General features: G+C 34.1%; 2 protein-coding genes across 2 annotated transcripts in view; one reads left to right on the top strand and one right to left on the bottom strand.

Moving 5' to 3' along the window:
• rgs11 (regulator of G protein signaling 11) overlaps window positions 1-7582 on the bottom strand; it is a 26390-nt gene extending 18808 nt beyond the window's left edge. Inside the window, exons 1-6 of the mRNA XM_056452109.1 lie at window positions 7459-7582; window positions 5818-5914; window positions 3772-3822; window positions 424-530; window positions 282-333; window positions 96-154 (exon numbers count right to left, since the gene is read on the bottom strand). Of these exons, the coding sequence (XP_056308084.1) occupies window positions 96-154; window positions 282-333; window positions 424-530; window positions 3772-3822; window positions 5818-5914; window positions 7459-7521 (429 nt within the window). The 5' untranslated portion in view covers window positions 7522-7582. The remainder of the gene's footprint in view (window positions 1-95; window positions 155-281; window positions 334-423; window positions 531-3771; window positions 3823-5817; window positions 5915-7458) is intronic.
• A 1440-nt stretch (window positions 7583-9022) lies between these two features.
• On the top strand, window positions 9023-24722 carry ints15 (integrator complex subunit 15). Its single transcript, XM_056462262.1, has 8 exons — window positions 9023-9115; window positions 10996-11247; window positions 13666-13887; window positions 14037-14202; window positions 16745-17046; window positions 18767-18968; window positions 19062-19101; window positions 22514-24722. The coding sequence occupies exons 2-8, from the start codon at window positions 11050-11052 to the stop codon at window positions 22809-22811; spliced, it is 1428 nt and encodes a 475-aa protein (XP_056318237.1). The 5' UTR covers window positions 9023-9115; window positions 10996-11049; the 3' UTR covers window positions 22812-24722.

Genomic DNA, 24722 nt, shown 5'->3' on the forward strand with positions numbered 1-24722 from the left:
TTTTTGAGTAAGGTATCTGTACTTCTACTCAAGTTTGGCTTTCAAGTACTTTATACACCACTGCCAATGGTGTGGTTTTGCATTTGACCACATACCTTTTCATACTCGATTAACTCTCCTTGTTTTCTGATATTCTTCTTGGCCAGGTAGATTGCTAAAAAACATATAGATAAATATAAAAATAAAACAAACTTTCTGAAATGTCAAGATTTTGTATTCCTTGATGCAAAGAAAGGCTTTTTAGAACAACATAAGAGTTAATAAGTGATGATTTCACTTACCATAATCTAGTTCTGAAGCAGGCCAGCGTGTTGACATCCAGTAATATGGTGTCTGATAAAGGAAAAGGATTAAAAAGGTGGTGTTTTTTGCAATATGGAATATTATGCTTATACAACATAGGATTTTGCTGTGTGTATTGACCTGAAAGCGATATGCTGATTCATCAGCTTTCAGAATAAGGTTTCTGGGCTCTTTTAAAGGGTAAATGTAGCCATACTTCACAAGGAACTGTCCAATGTGTGCTGCCTCTAAATAAGAACAAATAAATGATCATGCATGAACAAGTTGGAAAACTGCATGTAATTAGATTGTAATTCAATTAAATATTCTATAAACACAATACATCAGTTAAAGACTTCATCAGATTCTGGAAGTAATTTTCCTATCAATTATTCTATAAATGCAATCAATGATTTAGGTCAGTTTTAAAGGAGTTATAAAATAATGAAACAAATCAACAACCTTGATTTGAAAGGAATAAGTAAATTAAATTTGGACGAAAAGGCAAAGATGTGATTCTTTACAGCTTAAATCAGGGTAAGAAAGAACTATAATCTCATAAAGCATTGGAAAATGACACATGAAAATAAAAATGATGGTGAAATATGTTTATTAAAAGATGTTGACTTTAATATGTACAGATATTCAATTACTTTAAGTGCATAGTTACATAATTGATGTTGCTTCATGTGAGTCGGTGGAGCTAAAGATCCATTTTGGCATTCTTTGCTTGCTGTGACTCTGGTTGAATTTTGTGAACACCATCATGGGTAATCTAGTTTTGTTGCAGAAATTTTGCAATTGCATATAATTGTTTAAGATTAAGCTAATGAGAACAAATGGGTCCAACAAAAGCATTTATTAACAACCTCAAGGCTCACAACAGCTTTGTTATTAATGGTTTCTGACTTATTGTTAAGTTGTCCATTTAAAATATAAGGAAAATACCTTATCATTCTTATGTCCTTAAAAGCTAATAAGAGTTTACTAGATGTATACACAACTAGATGGTGCACTCTATTTTAGTAGCCTTTTAACTGATAACAGTGTTTATTATAGTTCATCATGTTTTACGAAAAGCAATATTTCTCAACCACGTACCTGGTGGATCACCAGCCTTGCATATTTACCATGTCTCCTTAACCAAACACACCTAATTCAGATCATCAGGTCATTAGCAGAGACTGAAAGATCTTTAATGGGAGTGACAGACAAAGGAGACATTCAAAACTTGCAGTGCTGGTGGTCCTCCAGGAACGTGGTTGAGAAACACTGCACTAAAACATGAAAAATATATATTTTACATATTTTATTTGACTTCATTTCAGTAATATACATATCAAAAATGGCTTTGTTTTTAGTTAATTTAATCTTAATTTACACAAAAGTAATGTATGATTTCCTTTTACAGTTTTAACTTAGAAATAATAAATTGAATAAATTTCTGCTAATAAATTTCATAATAAATCATTTAAAAATATGACAAGTAACACAATTGATTATATGTAAAATATGCATGTAGAACGCCAAAATAATATTTCCAATTCTATTACTATCCAATACTATTCCTAATAATAGTATCCAATGCTATTACTAGTCAGTTCAAGCTACAGTAACTAACAACAAAAAGCCAACTTGATCACCTAATTTTGTTGCTTATCCAAGATGGTCAACCAGCATATGTACATTTGTTTTGTGTTCATTTATTCTCTGGAATTCTAATCCATTAGCAGTGCTGGTATACCATCCTCGATTGTTTGAGCAACAGGAACACAGTAAAAATAATCACTATGAAACTATGGCATCTAGTTATTTTCCTGACACACCAACAAACATTTCCAGAGGATAACATAAACCAATCCAGTGGTAGTTATGCTTGAAAAAATGCCTCCATTTCAGTCTAAGCGTTGCCTACACAAGGTGTTCCCTCACTGCAGCGCTCAGATTCTCCAAACTCTCTGGAGTCTTGTTTATTCCAGTCACAGCTGTGTGCAGGACAGCTTGTTTATTAGGGCTTTCTGAACCACACAGCCTGTTCTCAGTGTGACGTTTGTTGCATTTATTATTAAAAAACCCACACACAACTCGGCTCGCATTATATAAAATCTGACTTTAATGTGCCAAAGCCACTTTAATAAGCAATTTCGCTCCCCGAGGATTGTATATGTGTTTTGTAGTCCCTCAGGAGGCACATAGAGAATAATGTTGTCCCCAGAGAACACTGTGTAAACCACACAACGGTGACTGGAAAACTCAAGGAAATCACCACAGCAGAAATAGCATGGAAATTATTACACACACAGGCTCTGATTTACATACTGCAAATCTACAAAGATGCAGGAGCAACATGGAAACTTATAGATATTAAATTAATATCAAATGTATTACTTTTTAATGCACTTTTTTTTACAAAAAATTGAAAGATTTGTAGGAATGTAAGGATTATTGCAACTTATTTATTCAATTCTTTTTAATTTTGTTATTAAATGTTATGTTTAAGCAAGTGTGCTCCAAATCAGTTACAACATTTGCATTTAGAAAATGTAGATATTTAAATCCTTCTGTCTTTTACTTCTGCCAATATTGTTCAAATGTTTTGATGACATCATTCTGCACTTCAAATCTTTGTCCAATCAAATTCTCTCTACAATCTGAAACATTCCGCCCATTCCACTATAAATAGACGTTAAAGCTGTTGCTAAAATAAGTCACTTTTCTATATATTTTTCCGATATTTTCACATATTTTGAACTATATCTCACCTCAGAAATAGACTTTTTTATTTGAGTTATATCTTTGATATTTCAGAATGCTATATGTAAACTTGCAAAGAAAAGTATATTTCACAATTCATAAATATATATATATACACAGTATATGTATGTGTGTGTGTGTATGTATATGTATGTATATGTATATGTATATGTATATATATATATATATATATATATATATATATGTATATATATATATATATATATATATATATATATATATATATATATATATATATATATATATATATATATATATATATATATATATATATATATATATATATATGAATTGTGAAATATACCTTTCTTTGCAAGTTTACATATAGCATTCTGAAATATCAAAGATATAACTCAAATAAAAAAAATTAATAATATATAGTTATATATAATATATAATTATTATATTTTATTTGTGTTTTTATTGTAGTTATATCTTTGATATGATACATTATAGGATTAATTCAGAGTTTCTATAAGTAAACTTGCAATTAAAAGTTTACATTTCACAATCTTGTAAATTTTGAGAAGCTCACGGTTCTGTGCTAAATATTAGTTACATAATAAAACAAAATTGCAAGATATCATCTCACAAGTGTGAAATATGATTTCACAAAGCTTTTTTTTCTCAGAATTGCAATACATGAACTCAAAATGATGAATTACAGAACTGTAAAATATAGTTAAAATAAGTTATATTAATGTCTTACTGTACCTTCATCAGAAATAGTAAACTTCTTAATCAGCCATTCAACAATGTCAGCACCTAAAATGACAGAAGACTGTTATCAACATGCATACAAAACATCTTTCTAACAGCAGAACTGACCAGTACTCCATAAGCAGACTGTAATATTAATATATGTATTCAGACAGCAGTCAGCTCCCGTGACCAGGTCGGAGGAGATGTACATTTCTGTTTTATTTTTAAATATTCTGCTGTTATATACAGCTGAAGTCAAAATGATTAGCTCTTCTGTGAATTAGTTTTATTTTTTCAAATATTTGCCAAATAATGTTTAACAGATTAAGGAAATTTTCACAGTATTTCCGATAATATATATTTTTTCTGGAGAAAGTCTTATTTGTTTTATTTCAGCTAGAATAAAAGCAGTTTTTAATTTTTTTAAAACCATTTTAAGGTCAAAATGATTAGCCCTCTTAAGCTGTTTCTGGAGACCGCGAAATATGTCCCGGCGGCACGTTTTTCTGCAGTTTTTTTTTTTTCACGAATCCGCCAGAGGTCGCCGTGTATGCTTTTTGAGATCTCAAATTTCCCTCGCGAGTGCCATTCGCGCCTGCTGTTCTCGCGTAAACCCACCAGAGGCCGCCGTCGACTCACTTTTGGACAGACTTTCTGACTGACTGAGCGAACAATCGGCTGACCCACCCTCCCCCTTACCTAAACCCAACCAATTTTATCGATTGACCCGTTCACCCACTTCCCTAAACCCAACCAACACGTTTCAAAAGCAATCCAAAAAAATAAAAGCCCTCGTCTGAATTTTTTTTTTTACCACATCCTCACCCTGCTATTCACTTGTTTGTTTTATAATTTGGATTCTGTTTTTGTCTTACCTGCTTTCTTGAACTGCTCTTCACCGGACTCGAACCCCCGTCTTAGTGGTCAACTCCTCTCTGCATCTCAAATCTGCCGATGGACGTGGCGCACTAATGGGACAAACTGCTTGCAGCTGTAATGCCGTCCATACAAAGGTAAGCGGTCGGTGGGTAAGCGCGAAAAGGAACGGCGTCACACCGCCCTGTAGCGTTCGTTTAAAGAAATGAAATGCAGCCATACGTACCTCCGCCTACGTAATTCGCTATCTCCAGAAACGTCCGCAGGGCTACGTTTTCACAATGAGCCTGTGTTGATATTTTTAGATCTAATTAGATATGTCTACAGAACAAACCATCATTATACAATGACTTGACCAATTACCCTAACTTGCCTAGTTAATCTAGTTAAGCCTTTAAATTGCCCTTTAAAGCTTAATACTAGTATCTTGAAAAATATCGAGTAAAATATTATTTACTGTCATCATGAAAAAGATAAAATAAATCAGTTATTATAGATGAGTTATTAAAACTATTATGCTTAGAAATGTGCTGAAAAAATCTTTCTGTTAAACAGAAATTGGGGGAAAATATACAGGGGGGCTAATAATTCTGACTTCAACTGTATATAACATCTACAGTCCATAAACAGGCAGAGAGCATTTGCGAAAGCATCACATTTACTCAACTGACCCTGTACATTTCTTTAATTTGCCAAAGAAAGTGATTTGTTTATTTACACACAGGCCGGTGTCCTCTGAGAGAGCAGTGCGAGGTGCAAAACATGCACTGTTAGACTAATTAATAACAAGAAAAATGAGCACCGAGACCAAAAGCGCACACAGGAGTCTAATTTCACTGCGCAAGCTACTATTGATTCACTGTCCTCATGCGCACTCCAGACTTTCCCAGATACAGTGGATAGTTTTTGATAAAAATACACAGTATTTTCAGGGTGATGATAAGAAACTATTGTAGTTAGTGCCTCAGCTGTCTCTTTAATCGTGCCAAAACATGTCCGGGGCTGGAAAATAAGCAGAGCACTCTCATCCATTTGGGATTATCAAGCGAGAGTGAGTGAAGTTTGATGCAGTCATGGAGAGAGAGAGAGAGAGAGAGAGAGAGAGAGAGAGAGAGAGAGAGAGAGAGAGAGAGAGAGAGAGAGAGAGAGAGAGAGAGAAAGAAGAGAGATGGAAAGCCTTACCAGTCATTGCATGTGGGATGACTGTAATAAGCAGACGCTGGTTGCGCAGCTTGATGCCCATATCAGGGTCCTGCATAGAAATGATCATGCGCTCCATCTGTTTGTGGGTATAAATGAAATATTGTTAAATTAAAATCGCATTCATCTTAGGTCAAAAAGTGAACTTCATGCAATAAAATGTGGTTCAAACTGAGTAAAAAACAGAAAATGTATTTGCAAAGATACAGCATGTCTTTCAAACAGTAATGCTGGTTTTTGAACATGTTTCGTCATAATACTGTTTTTTATAAATGCATTATGATGATATTGTGTTGTAGTCATTGCAATTTAATTTAATTCGGCTTTGTCCCTTTATTAATCTGGGGTCACCACAGCGGAATGAACCGCCAATTTATCCAGTGTATGTTTTACGCAGCGGATGCCCTTCCAGCTGCAACCCATCATTTTGAAACATCCATACACACTCATTCACACACATACACTACGAACAATTCAGCTTACCAAATTCACCTATAGCATGTCTTTGGACTGTTGGGGAAACCGGAGCACCGGGAGGAAACCCACACCAACACGGGGAGAACATGCAAACTCCACACAGAAATGCCATCTGACCCAGCTGGGACTCGAACCAGCGACTTTCTTGCTGTGAGGCGATTGTGCTACCCACAGCGCCACCGTGATGCCTTTATTTTATCTTATTTTATTAATTGTCTTTTAAGTAGTTTGAGCTTCAAATCACAGGATTATTTTATGAGCCAAACTGTGTAAATGAGAAATATGTTTATTTTTTATTATTATAAATGATTAAATACCAACTGTAAGCTACTTTTTTAGCTATTTTATACATTGAATAAAAGGGATAAAACATTGATATTATATCAAATATAAAGCAAATTATGTTCACATAGTTTATTGATAAAAACTTACAAATATATATAATAAATACAATATAATAGCAATGACTGAAAACACTGTATCACCCTAACGCATGTCCAGAAAACATTGATGTCTTTTTTATTTCTTATTTCACAGTTTATTATCATGTGATTTAAGCTCAAACATCTTAAAAGGCAATTCATAAAACAATAAAATAAATTAAAGCAAAATGTGAACTATAATAGCAATGACTAAACATGGCATCATCTTAATACATGTCCATAAAACATAGTACTACCATGATGAATTTTCAAAAACTATAGTATTACTGTTTCCAGTCTAAAAAGCTCATGCTTCTTATATTAATACTGACTAATTGACGTCTTTTATTAATTTTTCTCATTTTCACAGTAAAATAACTCTGTTGATTTGAAGCTCAAATAACTTAAGAGGACAAGCATGAATTAATTGGATGAATATTCTGTTATAAAATGAATTATATAATCAGCCAAAGAAATACTGGCACAACCATACAAATATATTCATCATAACATTGTCTGCAAACAAATCTTAGTTTCTGGTGTGTTTTTCTTTCAGTTATATTATTATATTTATTATTAAGTAGTATTGTCAGCTATTTTAGTAAAAGTTGACTGACTACAAGCTACAAGAGAATTATGAATATAGCTAGTTTGCGAAAATGCCCGTCCTAAAGCGGACATATGATGTGGAATAGTTAAACAAATCAGATTTTGTGGGGTTTACCTTTGTCAAACAGGGCATTTGCTGTCTCTGTACTCCATCCTGGCTGAGTGTGTTGATGGTCATGTTTTCTGCTGGATGTAAAGTTGAAGAGAGCTGGACGGGTTTGTTTGTGCTGCTGCTCAGAGTCTGCTGTCCCGTCAGAAGTGAAGCTGAGGAGATGATGATGGGGTGGCGCCATAACATTATTCAGATAACTTAGATCCAGGTGTTAAACAGCGCCTCCCGGTGGAAACTGATTTGAAGTGATACTTTAAAAAAATCAAACGTGTACTGCAGTTCGACTGCAATGGTATTACATTTAAATAAAATCATAACTATAAACTATATATACTATACTATATACTATATATATATATATATATATATATATATATATATATATATATATATATATATATATATATATATATATATATATATATATATATATATATAATTTTTTTTACTGGGAATGAATTAAACTTAAATTCAAATAAAATAATAGGCTTAAGTAAGTAAATGAATGAATGAATGAATAAATAAATAAACAAATAAAAATTAATAATAAATATTTTTATTAACCTTTTATGGTGAATGTATAAGAAAAACTGCAAGTCCAAATAGTTTAACTAAAACCAAAACATCTTTTTACTTATTAAAATGATTAATCAATAATAAATAAAATGGAAAAATAAATAAGTAAATAAATAAAAATTGAAATTGCAATAAAATATTTTGTTTCGCTTTTGGTAAATGTATAAGAGAAAAAGCATATGCAAGTAAAATACAAGTACTTTATTATTCAATAAATAGTCCTCTTCTGAATATGGGTGCTAGTTACTAAGCTAAAACCAAAACATTTTTTACTTAAAATATTTACTTATAATTATTTTACTAAAATAATTAATCACTATAATAAGTCAAATGGGTTGCAGCTGAAAGGGCATCCGCTGCGTAAAACATATGCTGGAAAAGTTGGTGGTTCATTCCGCTGTGGTGAACCCTGATTAATAAAGGGACTAAGCCGAAAATAAAATGAATGAATGAATGTATTTATCATATTAAATATTTCCTTGAATAGACTATTTTTAAACAAATAATAATAGAATTGTCCACATCTGGATGCGTTAGTTATAATGAACAAAAATAAATATAAGATTTTAAAAATAAAACACTAACAGCAACAGCAAAAAACAAACAAACAAAATGTATAATTTTAATTAGGCTAGCTGCTTCTCTTTTTCAGTTTTAACTCAGTAGGCCTATATTAAAACAAATACAATATATTAAAATAAACACAGACGTGGTATAAACTGCAAATGAAAAAAACTAAATTAAGCATAATAAACCAACACATTTTATTTTATGTGTACTAGCTAACATAAATTTAGAATTAGTAAGAACAGTATAGTTAATGGTTTATTTCATACTGAAATTGATTTTCAAGCAAATCGTGGCTTCAGACAGAATTTTAGTTGTTGTTGTTGTATTGTTGTTACCTCCAGAACACAGGAGGCGCTGATCAGCCGTTCGTCTCTTCCCTTAAACGAGTCTACAAATGTTCTTTATGGGATTCCGTAGTTATTTTCCGAGGACAACTTTCACATTGTCAGTTATGAGCGATATGCTTTTGCAGATTAAAGTAAACTAATGTAACGAGTCTTAATGGTTAACGTAGGTAAGTAGATTCTAGTTATGAATATGCATGTAATGTGAATGAAGCAAACATTTGAGGCGCTGGTGTTGTGGAAACGCCATCGCTTTTGAGCAATGTGTGTCACCATAGAGAAGAGAAAGAACGCTTGTTGTGGCTTATCTGTTGCCCGTGTTATGTGTGATTCAATAATAGTGAATTTAATACAATCAAATTACCAAGTTTTTCTACAGATGCTTTACATACTGTGGTACATTTTTGCTTTTGTTAGTATTTCCTTGGTAAATGTCCGAAATCATAACACTAGGATGTGTCCCGTTTAAATGTATGATAAAGAATAACGTTAACGTTACATATAACGTTTTATATATATATATATATATATATATATATATATATATATATATATATATATATATATATATACACTTTTTTTTTGGTTTAAGAATTGTGAATTTAAGAATTGTGAATTTGTGTGTGTATATGTGTATATATATATATATATATATATATATATATATATATATATATATATATATATATATATATATACACACACACACATATATATATTCAGTTTAGCCTTGATCCGTACAAATTCACAATTCTTAAAATCCTGTTAAACTAACGTTAATACAGAAAAATAATCAAAATTTGATGCGCAACACTTCAAAACGCTAGGTTTTTACCTATTTGTTATCATTTTTAATCATTTAAAATGTTGTATAACCAGTTGTTATAATATATTTTTAAGAAAGTACAAGTCATAAGTATGTTTTCATTTTTACATAAATACTTGTATTGTGCTGAATGATGGTGAAACATCAGTTTAATCATATTGTCACATTGTTTATTTGAAATAGACATATATTAGGCATTTAATTTGCTTGCGTCAATGTAATTGTAATGTGATCGAACAGAAAAATATCATGTCTTCAACCTTTAAGAAATGAAAAGATTTTAATAAATTGCTTCAGGTCCAAAACTATGACGTATTTGGTTATTTTGGTATGATATGTTCTGATTACTTATTATACTCACTTGTATGTAATTTTCATATTTCTTATTTTCACATTTTGACTTGATTCATGTACAAAAATATAGCATTAATATAAAGCAGATTTAAAACGTATAGTTTTAAAAAATCATAGTATTACCATGATGCATTAGAAAACAACAATTATTATATATATAAACAAGAATAGCAAATGCAGTAATATACAATATTTTGTATCTTTATTTTTTACTGATTGATTCTTTCATAATTGTCTTAGATTAGCTTGATGCATGTCCAGATAACATACACTGTAAAACCCAAAAAGTTATGGTAACTCAAACCATTTGAGGAAACCAATTGCAATAAACCATTTAAGTTCAAAAATTAATCCTAATGAGTACTGTGAACTTAATCCATTTGAGTAAAGGAAGCAATTTGAGCACAGTAAAAACCCAATAAATGAAGAGAACTCAGACCAACTGAGTACTGTAAAACCCGATAAGTTTAGGCAACTCAAACCGTTTGAGGAGACATATTGCAACAAACCATTTGAGTTAAGAAATTAATCTATACGAGTACTGTGAACTTACTCCATTTTAGTTGAAGTAATGAGCTATTTAATTAACTCATTACCTTCAGCACTGAGGTCAAAACTCTTTTCAAATGAGTAGAATTAACTTTCAGTACATTTTGAGTTAACTACACTTATTTCATTTGTTAAAATTGACTGTTGTGTATTACCATAAATGCATATCCAAAAACATGGTATTACCATGATTCAGTGATGCATATCTAAAAATCATTTCATCACTTTGCTTCATGTCCAAAGAATTACAAGCAAAGATACAATTAATTTCTTTATTTGTTTCTAACTGATTGATGTCTCTTTAATTTCTTCTTTTTCCAGTTGGTCTGATGTTTGTATATGTGCTGATGCTGTAGTTCCTCCTCCGCAGCAGAGATGAGTGATATTCGGCATGCATTGCTGCGGCGCGATCCGCTGAGCGCTGCTAAAGAGGTTTTGTATCATCTGGACATCTCACTGGGCAGTGCTCTCCAGAGCTCCGGTGGACCCCTGCCTGGACTAGAGAAGAGCACAGTGGAGCTGGTGGAGGAGTTCATCTTTCATGTCCCTAAAGACAGAAACATTCAGCCAAAGGTGAGGAGGGAAGATGCATCCCAGTGTGTGTACTTGAGCACTGTTTAAATTAAGTTTACTTTCATTCTCTCAATCGCTGTGAAATAGGGGCTTCTGGTGTAAGTGTCAGTGAAAGACCGATCCAGTAAACACACACGCAGTGAATGTGCACAGTTTCTGCGTTAAGTAGTTGGAGCATTGTAAATACTCGCCTCCCTCGCCATAGTAAGCTACGGCGACATAGCACATATGAGATAATGTCATTACACAATAACCGGTTATGATTATTACTGAACATATACCGAATTGTCTGCATCGCGCTGCACCGAAGAAACAATTAATTTTAATACCCCTAATATTTTACCACCCAACTTATTTCATGAATTTTTTACTGGCCCTTAAGTGTTTCCAAACCTTTATAAATCTTTCATTTGGTCTTCAATATACCTCGAGTTTGTACAGAACTGGGAGAAACAGTTTTTTATTGTGCACTCTCGGCATGGAATAATTTTACAAAAAGATTTAACACTAGATAAAATTGTGTCTTTCGGTGAATTTAAAGCCATTATAAAGAGAGTGGTATTGGAAGCATGTGATTGTTTTTGTTGAGAGGATTGATAGTGTTGTTGTAATGGTGTTCTTGTATTTTGAAATTGATTTACAGTATAGCTGTTACCTTGACCACGTCTCTCTTGTAAATGAGATTTTAAATCCGAGAGTTCCTGGTTAAATCATGATAAAATAAAAAAAACAATATGAGTTTCTTTCTGGCGACATGGTGGGTCAGTGGTAAGCACTGTCACCTCACAGCAAGAAAGTCGCTGGTTTGAGACCCGGCTGGTTCAGTTGGCGTTTCTGTGTGGAGTTTGCATGTTCTCCCTGTGTTGGCCTCCGGTCTCCCCCACTGTCCAAAGACATGCGCTATCCACTTGTTAAATTTGACGTCACGCAAAGTGGCTTCCAACCACTCTAACTGTATGGGGAGGTAATAGTAAATAATAAACGTTTTCAAAGTGATGTAATGCTTTCGAAAATCATGATCACAATATATAAATCTCCATTAGGTTTGGGCGGTATCCAAATTTTGATACCGTCAAACCTCCTCCCTATATTACCTCTGTATACGGTACACTGAAAAAAATTATTCAAAGATGACTCCTTGGATTTACTCAATTTTTTTACGTTGAGTGGTTGTAAACAATTTAATTAGGCTGAATTTAAACAAACAAATTAAGTTGAACATTGCTCAATTTAATTTGTTTGTTTAAATTCAACACAAATAAATTGTTTGCAACACTTTTGCATGCAACACTTTTTTCAGTGTATTACCGTGCATAATAAAAAAATTATGATGTAAGCTCAGACAGCGTCACCAAACAGTTGGCTTGTCAGAAACTATTCAGAAACTGAATACCGTATATGCGACCTTAGGTTCGCGGTCACCTTTGCAAATTGCACCATTGCACAATTTGCAAATTGTCTTGTTCGTATTAGAGATCTGAGCGAGACAACATTTTTGGGGGAGGGGGCGGGAAAAACCAAAACCACACATATAGACAGCACCAAGCCAGTGGCGTACAGCATCACACTCTCTCACTTATTCACATACACACACACACACACACACAGCACCAAACAAGCCACACACAGCATCACGCTCTCTCTCATTTACATACACGCACACACACACATAAACAGCATCCACGTGGATGCGAGCATGCTCGCTCGGTAACAATATTGTTAGACCGCCCGCTCACGTTCAAATTACACCAGAGTTACCGACCGCTCCCGCGCTTTATTTGGAAATTTATTCCTGCACCGCAAGAAATCTGGTTTGGTCCCGCGGCTCCCGCGGTACAGCAGCGGGAATGCAGACCTCTAGTTCGTATTTACCATGTCTTCCTTCTCGTTCGGTCGAAACCCGAAATACTGCCAAACTGCAGAGGTTGTGTTCTTTTTTGAGACCAGGTCTCTTGGTGTGTGACTCGCCATCTTTCCCCACCTCTCTCTCTCTCCTCCACGCTGTCTTGTGATGACAACCATACATACACATTTTTAGGCATTAAATAAATTATATTTAATTTTTAATACTTGTCTCCTATATAAGTGCATTGTTTTTTATGACAGGTTAACGATATTGAGACTGATACTGTTGCTATTTTTAGATCCCACGGTATACCATATTATCGTATTACCGCCCAAGCCTAATCTGGGTCTGACTGAAGTGTCAACTGCTTTAAAACACTTCTTTAAAATCACATCACAAATCACTATTTGAGAAAGTCTGCACTAGACAATTTGAAAGAATAGTGTGTAAGTACTTAACGTAAAGCTTGGTCGTCTCGTTGGATTACCATGTAAATTCAGTGCTAATTACAGTAATATGCCGCATATGAGTGAAAAATGATTGAAATGAACTGTGTGTTGTGTTTGACTCAGAGGATGAGCTGCGTTCAAGAGCTGCAGCTTCTGGAGATCATGTGCAGTTACTTCCAGGAGCAGAGCAAAGACGCCATCCGACAGGTCATTTTCTCAGCGCTCTTCAGTCTGCAAGGCAACAAGGCTGATGAGAGCCGCATGGCCATGCTCGGGAAGCTGGTTTCTATGTCGATAGCTGTGTGCCGTGTGCCTATACTAGAGTGTGCAGCCATCTGGCTACAGGTGTGTGATTTTATGACATTATGCTTATGACATTTTTAGATGCAGATGGAAGATTACGTTACTTTATTGACATTTTGGAGGAAAATGTATTTGCTCATTATGAAATCCATCTTTCTAAAGGATTTCCTATGTGTTTTTTTTTTGTGTAGCGCGCACACTCTGCGTGGTGTGTGCGTTTGGCACAGGTGTTGATGGAGGATTACTGCACACTGGTGCCCTGTGCCATTTCTACCCTACAAAACATCTGTTCAGCCAGCCCTCGCTTTTGCTGCCAGCTCATCACTGCAGTCACGGCGCTCTATGACTTCTCCACAGGTACCATGTGTGCTGTTTGTCACAATTTATGAAAAACTATTCTCTAGGTTATGAATGTTAGATTATTTATGAGCAAGTCATCAAGACATTACTATATATAATGCAATGACGACTTTAATTCCTTTCTTTGTTACTAGTTCTAAAATGGCACCAAAGTTTTCTGTTTAAACAATCAACATGAAATATGGATCTGTAGCAGAATTAAGTAATTTCTCAAAAAATGGGTTTTTAAGACACACTGCAGGTGAATTTATTCTTTATTTACACACATTGGCATTGAACTGTTGTATGAACACAATATCACACTTTAAGCACTTCTACTCCTGTCACATTGCTAATTTAAATGATGTTTTTAATTATTTCCTTAGAAATAAAAAGTAAAATTATCATATTGGTCACACTCTAAAATAAAGTTCCATTAGTTAATAGTTATATTTCATAACAATGAACATAAAACATAAAAACATAAAAAAGCAGCCATTGACAAGAAAAAAATTACAACGGTAAATATAAACTGTTTGTTTGTTTTTTCCCCAATTTCTGTTAATTTTTTCTCTTCTACTAAATAATCCCTATAAATGTGAAATTATGAATTCTTTCCAAATAGATTTATAGGTCATTCTGTGAAATTACAGTTAAAGTCAGAATTATTAGCCTCCCTGAATTATTAGAGGAGAGCAGATTTTTTTTTCAACACGTTTCTAAACATGATAGTTTTAATAACTCATTTCTAATAACTGATTTATTTTATCTTTACCATGATGACAGTAAATAATATTTGACTAGATATTTTTCAAGACACTTCTATACAGCTTAAAGTGACATTTAAAGGCTTAACTAGGTTAATTAGGTTAACTAGGCAGGTTACGGTAATTAGGCAAGTCATTGTATAATGATGGTTTATTCTGTAGAAAAAATATAGCTTAAAGTGGCTGATAATTTTGACCTTAAAATGGTGTTTAAAAAATTAAAAACTGCTTTTATTCAAGCCGAAATAAAACAAGTAAGACTTTCTCCAGAAGAAAAAATATTATCAGACATACTGATTTCTTTGCTCTGTTAAACACCATTTGGGAAATATTTAAAAAAGAAACAAAAAATCAAAGGGAGTTTGATAATTTTGATTTCAACTGTAAACATCTTTCTTACTTTTTCTGTCAGATTTTTAAAAATTTTTTTTATTTATTTATTTTTTTTCTTGTTTCTAGTCCAAATGTCTAGCATTTTTTAGACGAACAAAAAATATTGTCTTGTTTTAAGAAATAGTCTACCAAAATGAAGGGTTTTGAATTTTTCCTTAAAACGAGCTAAAGAATCTTATGTCAAAATGCTAAACAAAATTATTTTGATTTCCCCTATTGACAGATTATTTTGCTTGTTTTAAGGAAAAACTCATTTCATTTTGGAATATTATTGCTTAAAACAAGACCATAATTTTGATTGTCTAAAAAATGCTTCTTGAGTTAAGAATTTTTTAGACATTTGGACTAGAAACAAGACAAAACAAATCTAACAATAACATTTTTTGCAATGTTTATATTTACACCATTGTATTTATTCTGTTGCTTTTTTCCCAACATTGTTATAAAATATATAGGAAATTTTCATTTTTGGGTGAACTATTCCTTTAACTATCATTAACTAATGGACTACCATTAATGTTTTATGCAGTGAAATACTAATAGGAGTAATCTATGATACTATACCTTTAATATGTTTACTAACATTAAATAATAAGGAACAATACTTGGACAGCATTTATTAAATCATAGTTCAACATTTACGAAGTCTTTATTAAGTCCAAAGTTATGTTTGCGAAGCATTATTAATTAAGAACTCACTATAAACAACTTTATTTTCATGAACTAACTTTATCAAAGATTAGTAAATACTGTAATATATTTGCTCTTCGTTATTTTTCATGTTAGCTTACATAACTAACACTACTATTGGAACATTATTGTAAAGTAGTAACAAAGTATTTTTTTGTGTTTATTATTATCATATACAGTTAAAGATGGAATTATTAGGCCCCCTGTATATTTTATTGCTAATTTATGTTTAACGGAAAGGTTTTTTCAACACATTTCTAAACATCATAGTTTTAATAACTCATTTCTAAATGATTTCTTTTACCTTTGCCATGATGACAGTACATAATATTTGACTAGATATTTTTCAAGATACTAGTATTCAGCTTAAAAAGTGCAATTTCAAGGTTTAACTAGGTTAATTAGGCAGGTTAGGGTAATTTGGCAAATTATTGTATAATGATGGTTTGTTCTGTAACCATCAAAAAAAATACTGCTCATGGGGCTAATAATATTGACCTTAAAATGTATTTTTAGAAAATTAAAAACTGCTTTTATTCTGGCCGAAATAAAACAAATAAGACTTTCACCAGAAGAAAAAATATTACAGGAAATACTGTGAAAAATTCCTTGCTTTGTAAAACATTATTTGGGAAATATTAAAAAAAAGAAATTCACAGGAGGGTAAATAATTCTGACTTCACCTGTATATGTGGTATTGTGGCTTGTAGATGAGTTGACTCCACCCCCTGCGCTCTTGGAGATGCTGGTTGGTTGGATCACAGAGGATCCCAGACTACTTCTGCTCACCTTCATCAACACCCCTCTCAACTCCAGCCTGCCGTTGGGTTGTCTTGAGATCACTCCTCTTCTGGGTCTTCTGCGCTGGTGTGTCAAAGCTCCGCTAGCCTATCACAGAGGCCGGAAGTCAGCTTTGACCAATGGCCATGGAGATGGTGAAAAGGGGACGGCGTATGAAGAGCTTTACTCCAAACTACACCTGAGTGTTCTTCAAGTATTTCTCATGCTTCAGGTGGTGTATTTCGCTTCAACAAGCACCATTTTGGGGTTGCCAGCATTTGAAGTGGATCAAAAACATTTTTCAATATTGTCCTAAGCAGTGTTGGGGAAAATAACTTTTGAAAGTAATGCATTACAATATTGATTTACTCCCCAAAAATTAACAAGTTGCGTTACTTTTATGGTAAGTCTTCTTACCTGGCTGAGGCTTGATCTCTTTTAGAGCTTTCAAGGTTTTTTTTTTCATTTTTTTATTATCCTAATTGCTAATTTATTAATTTTAATTAACACCAACTGTATAATCGCATGTTTTTCGCGTCCACTTTAACAGATTAGAGCTTTCATACTGCACACAGAAGCAGCGAGAGGCGTGAGTTTCGGCGCTGGGTCTATTTTTGCCACAGTGCTCACGCTCAATTAAAGTGACAGTGCATTTATAATGACCAAAACACATTGAATGACAATAAAAAGTAGCAATTTTACCCAAGAAATGCATCAATAATATCCACTGACTTATATATAGTCAATCAAATGAACTTAAACGATTGAAACCTGCAACAAATATTTATTTAGGCCTGAACTACAAAAGCAAATGTAAAACAATTTTAGTAATAGTTTTGCTTAGTAAGTTGCACACTAGTTTGATCATGTATAAATATCATTATAACTATATTGTATGAATATTATTATAACTATAAGCCTACGACAATCAAAAACCAAATGACATGATATCACAGGCAATTGTCTTCGGAGTGCACCAGACATGAATGACACTCCTCATAGAGCTTGAGAAGCATGCAGACCTGTATGATCTATATAATTTGGAAAATAAAGACTTGCAGGTTAAGGAAACAGCATAGGAGGAAGTTGGCGCGGGCCTTGGTGCAGATTAAAAGTTTTTAAAAAAGTGTATTTATAGATATAGGCAGATAGAATAGATCGAGATAGATTGATCTGTGCAGCATCTGCCGTTGAGCTGTGCACTGCTGGTGCAGTCGGCGTGAAAGACAAACACTTGCACACTGCTTTTGCTCTCCATACGTGCTGCTCACGCACTGCTTGTGGTGTGAAAAAGGTGTCAGAATACAGAATTTATTAAAGGTCCTGTGAAATTAAGATAACATTGGGCTGTTTTAGGAGTTGGTGTAAGTTATTCTTAAGGATATCAAAGCTAGTATGACAAATTGTGTTACAAAATCTCCAAAACAGTGACAAAATTTGCGTTTAGACTATATAAACACACAAAACTTGCAGTTTGTCAGTTCTGCCCCAATCGATCAACGATTTTTTCACATCACCTCATACTTCAGTTTCTCATCAAATCTTGACCAATCAAATGCTCACTAGTATCTAAAATGCCCCGCCCCCTTTAAGATGCTTCTCATTTGCTTTTCATTTGATTTGCTTGAACTCAACTACTCTCACTGACAGAGCTGTGATTAAAACCCTATTAGCTGTTTTTTTTTAAATGGGAGGAGCTATTCTATGTCCCGCCCTCTCCATGTTTCAGTTGAGTTTGTGAAACATCAAATAAAAAATGGCCATTTCAAAGCACTTCACAGGACATTCACGTGTAATACGTTTACTTAATATTCAGTGATTGTTTACAGTTTAACATACATTACTCCAACAATTCTTAAAGCATCATAGGACATAAGAGATAGTGTATGATGTATTTTTGTGTGTGTGTGTGTGTGTGTGTGTGTGTGTGTGTGTGTTTTGAACACCTGCAGGTGCACCTGACAGAGAAGAATATGTTTTGTCGTCTGACTGTGCTTCCTGTGGAGTCTGTAGCCGCTCTGATCGAGGAGGTCGGCCGTCTGTGTGAGAAGCTCGCGCCGCTCCTCGACGCCAGTCACATTCAGCTGGCTCTGGACAGGCTGGCGCAGGCTCTTCAGGTCGCCATGGCAACCGGAGCCCTTCTCTGCGCCAGAGGTACAGTTTAGTTCATGACCACCCATTTAGGTTTCATATGATAAAAGCAGCCTTTCAGTGATGTCATTTCCTGTCATATTGTTTATTTCTCAGAGGATCTACGGGCTTTGTGCTCCAGACTGCCTCACAACAAGTAAGTCACTGATGATTTGAATATTGAAATCATATGCCTGCTGGAACAATAAGCCTGTCTGAATTTAAATATTAAATAAATGTGTGTGTTTTTGTGCATATTATTAACTTACAATTGAAGTCCGAATTATTTGCCCCCCTTTTAATTTTTTTTTCTGTTTTAAATATTACCCAAATGATGTTTAACAGAGCAAGGAAATTTTCACAGTATGTCTGATAATATTTTTTCTTCTGGAGAAAGTCTTATTTGTTTTATTTCGGCTAAAAAAGAAGCAGTTTTTATTTTTTATTAATTATTAGCCACTTTAAGCTATATATTTTGTGATAGTGTACAGAACAAACCATCGTTATACAATAACTTGCCTAATTACCCTAACCTGCCTAGTTAAGCTAATTAACCTAGTTAAGCCTTTAAATGTAGCTTTAAGCTGTATAGAAGTGTCTTGAAAAATATCTAGTAAAATATTATTTACTGTCATCATGGCTAGGATAAAATAAATCAGTTATTAGAAATGAGTTATTAAAACTATCATGTTTAGAAATGTGTTGAAAAAAAAAATCTCTCCGTTAAACAGAAATTAAGGGAAAAAAACTAACTGGGGGGCTAATAATTCGGGGGCACTAATAATTCTGACTTCAACTGTATGAGTAAATGAAGTGTTTTAAGTGTTAAGTGTTTAAGTGTTTAAGTATATATTAGTTGTGATCAAATGATTGATGCTTGTCAAGGTTCCATCATTCATTTACAAATACAAATATTTTGAAATGTTATTACAATTCAAGAGAAAGTACCTCTTTAGAAACGTGTGTATGAAAGTGAAAAGGTATTTCATTAAATTAATAAAAAAGTGAAATGTATTTAATTAAAGATATATAAAGATATATAAAGTGGAAACATTTTTGTAACATGTTATAATAAATATTTAAAAAATATTAAATCTTTGATTTAAAAAGAGAAAATAGTTACAAATATTGTGAAATATTATTAAAATATGACATTTTAAATATGAATAAAATAAGTAATTAATTATTAAATGAAATGGAACTATCACTAATTAATAATTTCTTTGTATTGTAAAATGAGCTGTTTTTCTATGTTATTTTAATAGTTATTCTAATAAATGTTAAATGTTATTCTAATAGTTATTTTCTATCTATTTTAATGTAACAATACTATAATTGTAATAGTATATTAATATGTAATCTTTAACATTAACTTTTTATAAGAGTAATACTGAAGTAGCATGTTTATTACAATCAAAAACAATTGTGCTATTTAAAGTTTATTGGAATTGTTCTGTGACAGTCTTTCGTCACTTTAGATTAGATTAATGCTTCGTTGTTGTATATAAGTCATTTATATTTAATATTTTTATTTTGTACGATATCTATACCAGGGCTGCACGATATTTGAAAAAAAAAAAATGACATTGCACTATTATTTTATTATTTTTATTATATTTTACGATATAAAATATATTTCACCAGATGGATTGAATAACCCTTATTTGAAGAATTCACTATTAATGGAGGAGGGAAAATCTCATGTAAAATGACACTTGGCAGTCCTCAAAAAAATAATAATAAGTTATCTTTGTTAAAGATTAATGTGTAAAAGATACTCATGCTATTCTTTCCTGTGCCTGAATACTTTAAACCAGTGTTTCTCAACCACCTTCCTGGAGTACCACCAACACTGCAAGTTTTGGATGTCTCCTTTGTCTGTCACACCCATTACAGGTCTTTTAGCCTCTACTAATGAGCTAAAGCTCAATACGCATTCTTCAACGGTCTTGCTTCCACGTGTAACGTCATCATCAACCAAAGTTCGGTTCCATTACTCAAGAACGGAGGACATGTGAAACTTCCTGGATGTGTTCTCGATATCGAGGATGCATGGATGCAGAGCCACTTGAGCTCCAGCGAGGGGGAGCTTGAGCTCTCGCTCCTCCTCCTATAAGCTGTTTTAATGAGTACACCCACCCCACCCCACCCATAACCCCAACCCTCAGTGACATCACTCGTAGAAGTAGTGCAAGGAAGGAGGAGCTGGAGCTCCAGCTCCCCCTTGCTGGAGCTCAGCTCTGCCCAAGTGGCTCTGCAGTGAGCACCACTTAAACTTGAGCACCGAACTCACTCTAGAAGTCCCAGAAGTCATTGCGACTGGAGGTGGGAAGCGAAGCATTTTATATAGGTTTATTATTAAAGTTCAGAGATGTAACTTATTAACCTCAGGAGTTTCCCCAATTGAGACGGAGAATATAAACATTAACATGAAAAAAGGAATAAACACATTAAGGGTGTTTATTTGCTGAAATTCGTATTAAAATCTGTTTTATTTATGTTGTGCAATGTATATTTGTAAAGTCTTTATGCATAGTTATGTTGTGAAAAGGGGATTAATTTGTTAATTAATTTTCCATTAAAAAATTAACCATCAGGAAGAATGCAGCATCACATTTCTCACAGGACGCGTTCTCTGTTCTCGCGGTCTCTCGAGTTCGTTCTTCCAACAAGACCGCTCTCCACTAGGCATGAGACGATAACCGTTTTCAAGGTATACCGTGGTTTGGAAAAGTCAAGGTTTTGAAATTTTCTGTAATGGTGTTCTCAAGGTATGTGTAAGATTTTTTTTTAATTACTTTTTTTTAGGACAACAGTATCTCCAGCAGAAAAGATATCCAAAGATGCCGTTTTAAAATGTAAAGAAACCTGTGGTTTTTTTTTTTAACTAATGAAGACAGCAGAAGTAAATGATTCATTTGAATTATTTAGCCTGACATCTATCAAAAAATAAAATATATTGTGTTCAAAGGGGATAAAATGTGTTGTTTTTTACCCAGACATTTAAAAAGTACTTATTTTAGAGCAGTAATCATAATACCGTGAAACAGTGATATTTTTTATCCAAGGTTATCATACCGTCAGAATCTGATACCGGCCCATGCCTACTCTCCACAAGAACGCAAGTCCGTTCTCTGTGTTCCTGGAATTGAAAAACAGCCATGGAAAATGTGCAGAGCTGGTGGTCCTCCTGAAACGTTGTTGAGAATCACTGCTTTAAACTCACATTATATGTTTAACAGAAAAAAAAACAGAAACAAATGCACTTAATAAACTTTAAATTCACACTGGTTAAACTTTGCCATTAGTCTATAAGCTCCTGGTTGACAATAATCCATACTTGACATTGCAGATCCTGCAATGTGACTATTGCGGATGCACACATTGCGTTATCGATGCTCAAACGATATACTGTATTGTGCAGCCTTAATCTATTCTACTTCATTAGCGACCGTTCTCTCTGTATATCTCCATCCACCTTTCATAAACACATTCCATCAGTCAATAACCACAGTTTACTTCATTTATGGACCGCATGCATGTAGTAACTCTGTGTTTTTGTTTTGCAGTCTCTTACAGCTTGTAATGTCCGGGCCAGTGGTTCAGCCTCCTCCTCACAGCTCCCCGTTCCAGGCAAACATGTATCCTCATATCCACCCGGGTCGCCCGTCTCCTCTGTCCCCCCACAGCCCACACCAATCCACCCTGTCCTCCCCTCACAGCCCTCACCCTGTCCTGACAGCCCACCCCACGCACCCTGCTCTCGCCCCTCATCGCCCGCTGACTGCCCACGCCACACACCCGGCCCTCTCTCCACACGCCTTCCACCCCGCCTCCATCGCCTTCCCCTACCGGCCCATTCGCTGAGCGGGACGTCCCACTCCCGACTGCTGGACTTTTCTTCAGGAGGTTTGAAATGATGTTGTTGTCACATGTTTGGTTTGGTTTATAATATAAGCGGGGATGTACAGTTGTTTTTTTTGAAAGAAGGATAATCTGCTTGTCAAGGCTTGTTTGATTTAATATACTTTAAAAATGTGAAATATTATTTAATTTAAAATAAATCTTTTCTTGTAGAAGTGAGGTTTAAATGTCAATTATTCCTATGGTTTAAAGCTGAATTTTGAGCATTGCTGCTTAAGTCTTCAGTGTCAATTGAGCCTTCAGAAATCATCCAAATTTATGATTTGATGCTCAAGAAAAAATTATTATTTTTATTGCCATTATCAGTATTGTACGCTGTTGGGCTCAGGGGTGTAGCAACCGGGGGGGATACGTCCCCCTCACTTTTATAGACAGCCCATTTAGAAACAGCTGATTAATAATTATATGAACCTAAACTTTTGGATCTCATTCAGCTGCCCAGTTGGGCTGTTTCCTGTTTTTGTTATTTATGATTTGATGCTCACAAAACAATTATTATTATTATTATTGTTATTATTGCCATTATCAGATGTTGGGTTGTTTCCTATTTTTGTGGAAATTGTAATATATCAGCGCTCACAATGTCAAATCAATTTATTTGAATTATTTTTAACTTTCTTTTCATCAAAGAATTCTGAAAAAAAAGTTACATTTATTAGTTTTCAACATAAGCCGGCAGCTATCTCTCTGCCACTCTCACATGGTCACTCACTGAAGAAAAGCAGAGCTGTGCCCAGTCATTGTGCCAGACCACATGGGAAACCTAGGTTGCTGCCGGAAAAGGTGTTAGTGAGGCCAGCAGGGGGCACTTAACCTGCGGTCTGTGTGGGTCCTAACGCCCCAGTACATTGCTGGGGGCTATATACTGCTCAGTGAGTGTTGTCTTTTGGATGAGATGTTAAACTGAGGTCTTGACTCTCTGTGGTCATTAAAAATCCCAGGAGGTCCTTCGAAAAAGAGTTGGGGTTTAACCCTGGCATCTTGGCTAACTTTGCCCACTGGCCTCTGTCCATTATGGCATTCTAACCATCCCCATGTCATAATTGACTTCATCATTTTGCTGGAAGTGGTGTTAGTGAGGCCAGCAGGGGGCGCTCAACCTCTGCTCTGTGTAGGTCCTAACACTCTAGTACAGGGATGGGCAAACTCGATCCTCGATCTTAAATTAGGGTGTTCAGGTGTGTTTGATTAGTGTTGGAGCAAAACTCTGCAGGGACACCAGCCCTCGAGGATCGAGTTTGCCCATGCCTGCTCTAGTACATTGATGGGGACTGCTCTATACTGCTCAGTGAGCGGTTTTTTTTTTTTTTTTTTTTTTGAATGAGACTTTAAACCGAGGTCAGCTGGTGTGCGGTCTGGCGCAATATGGCTGCCATCGTGTCATCCAGGTGGATGCTGCACACTGGTGGTGGATGAGGACATTCCCCCAAAAATGTGTAAAGCACATTGAGTGTCCAGAAAAGCGCTTTAATGAAAGGAACTATTATTATTTTTATTATTATTATTACTGATTATTAAAAAATAAATTAATGATTACTAATAAGAAGCGCTCATAGTAGAATGATAAATCATTACGTTAGAATGATTTCTGAAGGCTCGTGAGATATTGAAGCAATGATGCTAAAAATGCAGCTTTGACTCACGAATAAACTACATTCTATTAAAAAAATTAATAATTATTTTTACATTTTTAACTGTATTTTGGATCAAATAAATGCAACCTTGAAAAGCAGAATGAACTTCTGTTAAAAACTTTACAAAAATCCCAAACTTTTGAACTCTCATGTATATTGTAAAATATTTGATATGGATGTTAAAAGTGCTTGTACAGATGAAATAAAATGAGAAGCTTAA

This window comes from Danio aesculapii, chromosome 1 (assembly GCF_903798145.1).
Source record: "Danio aesculapii chromosome 1, fDanAes4.1, whole genome shotgun sequence".
NCBI classification, from domain to species: Eukaryota; Metazoa; Chordata; class Actinopteri; order Cypriniformes; family Danionidae; genus Danio; species Danio aesculapii.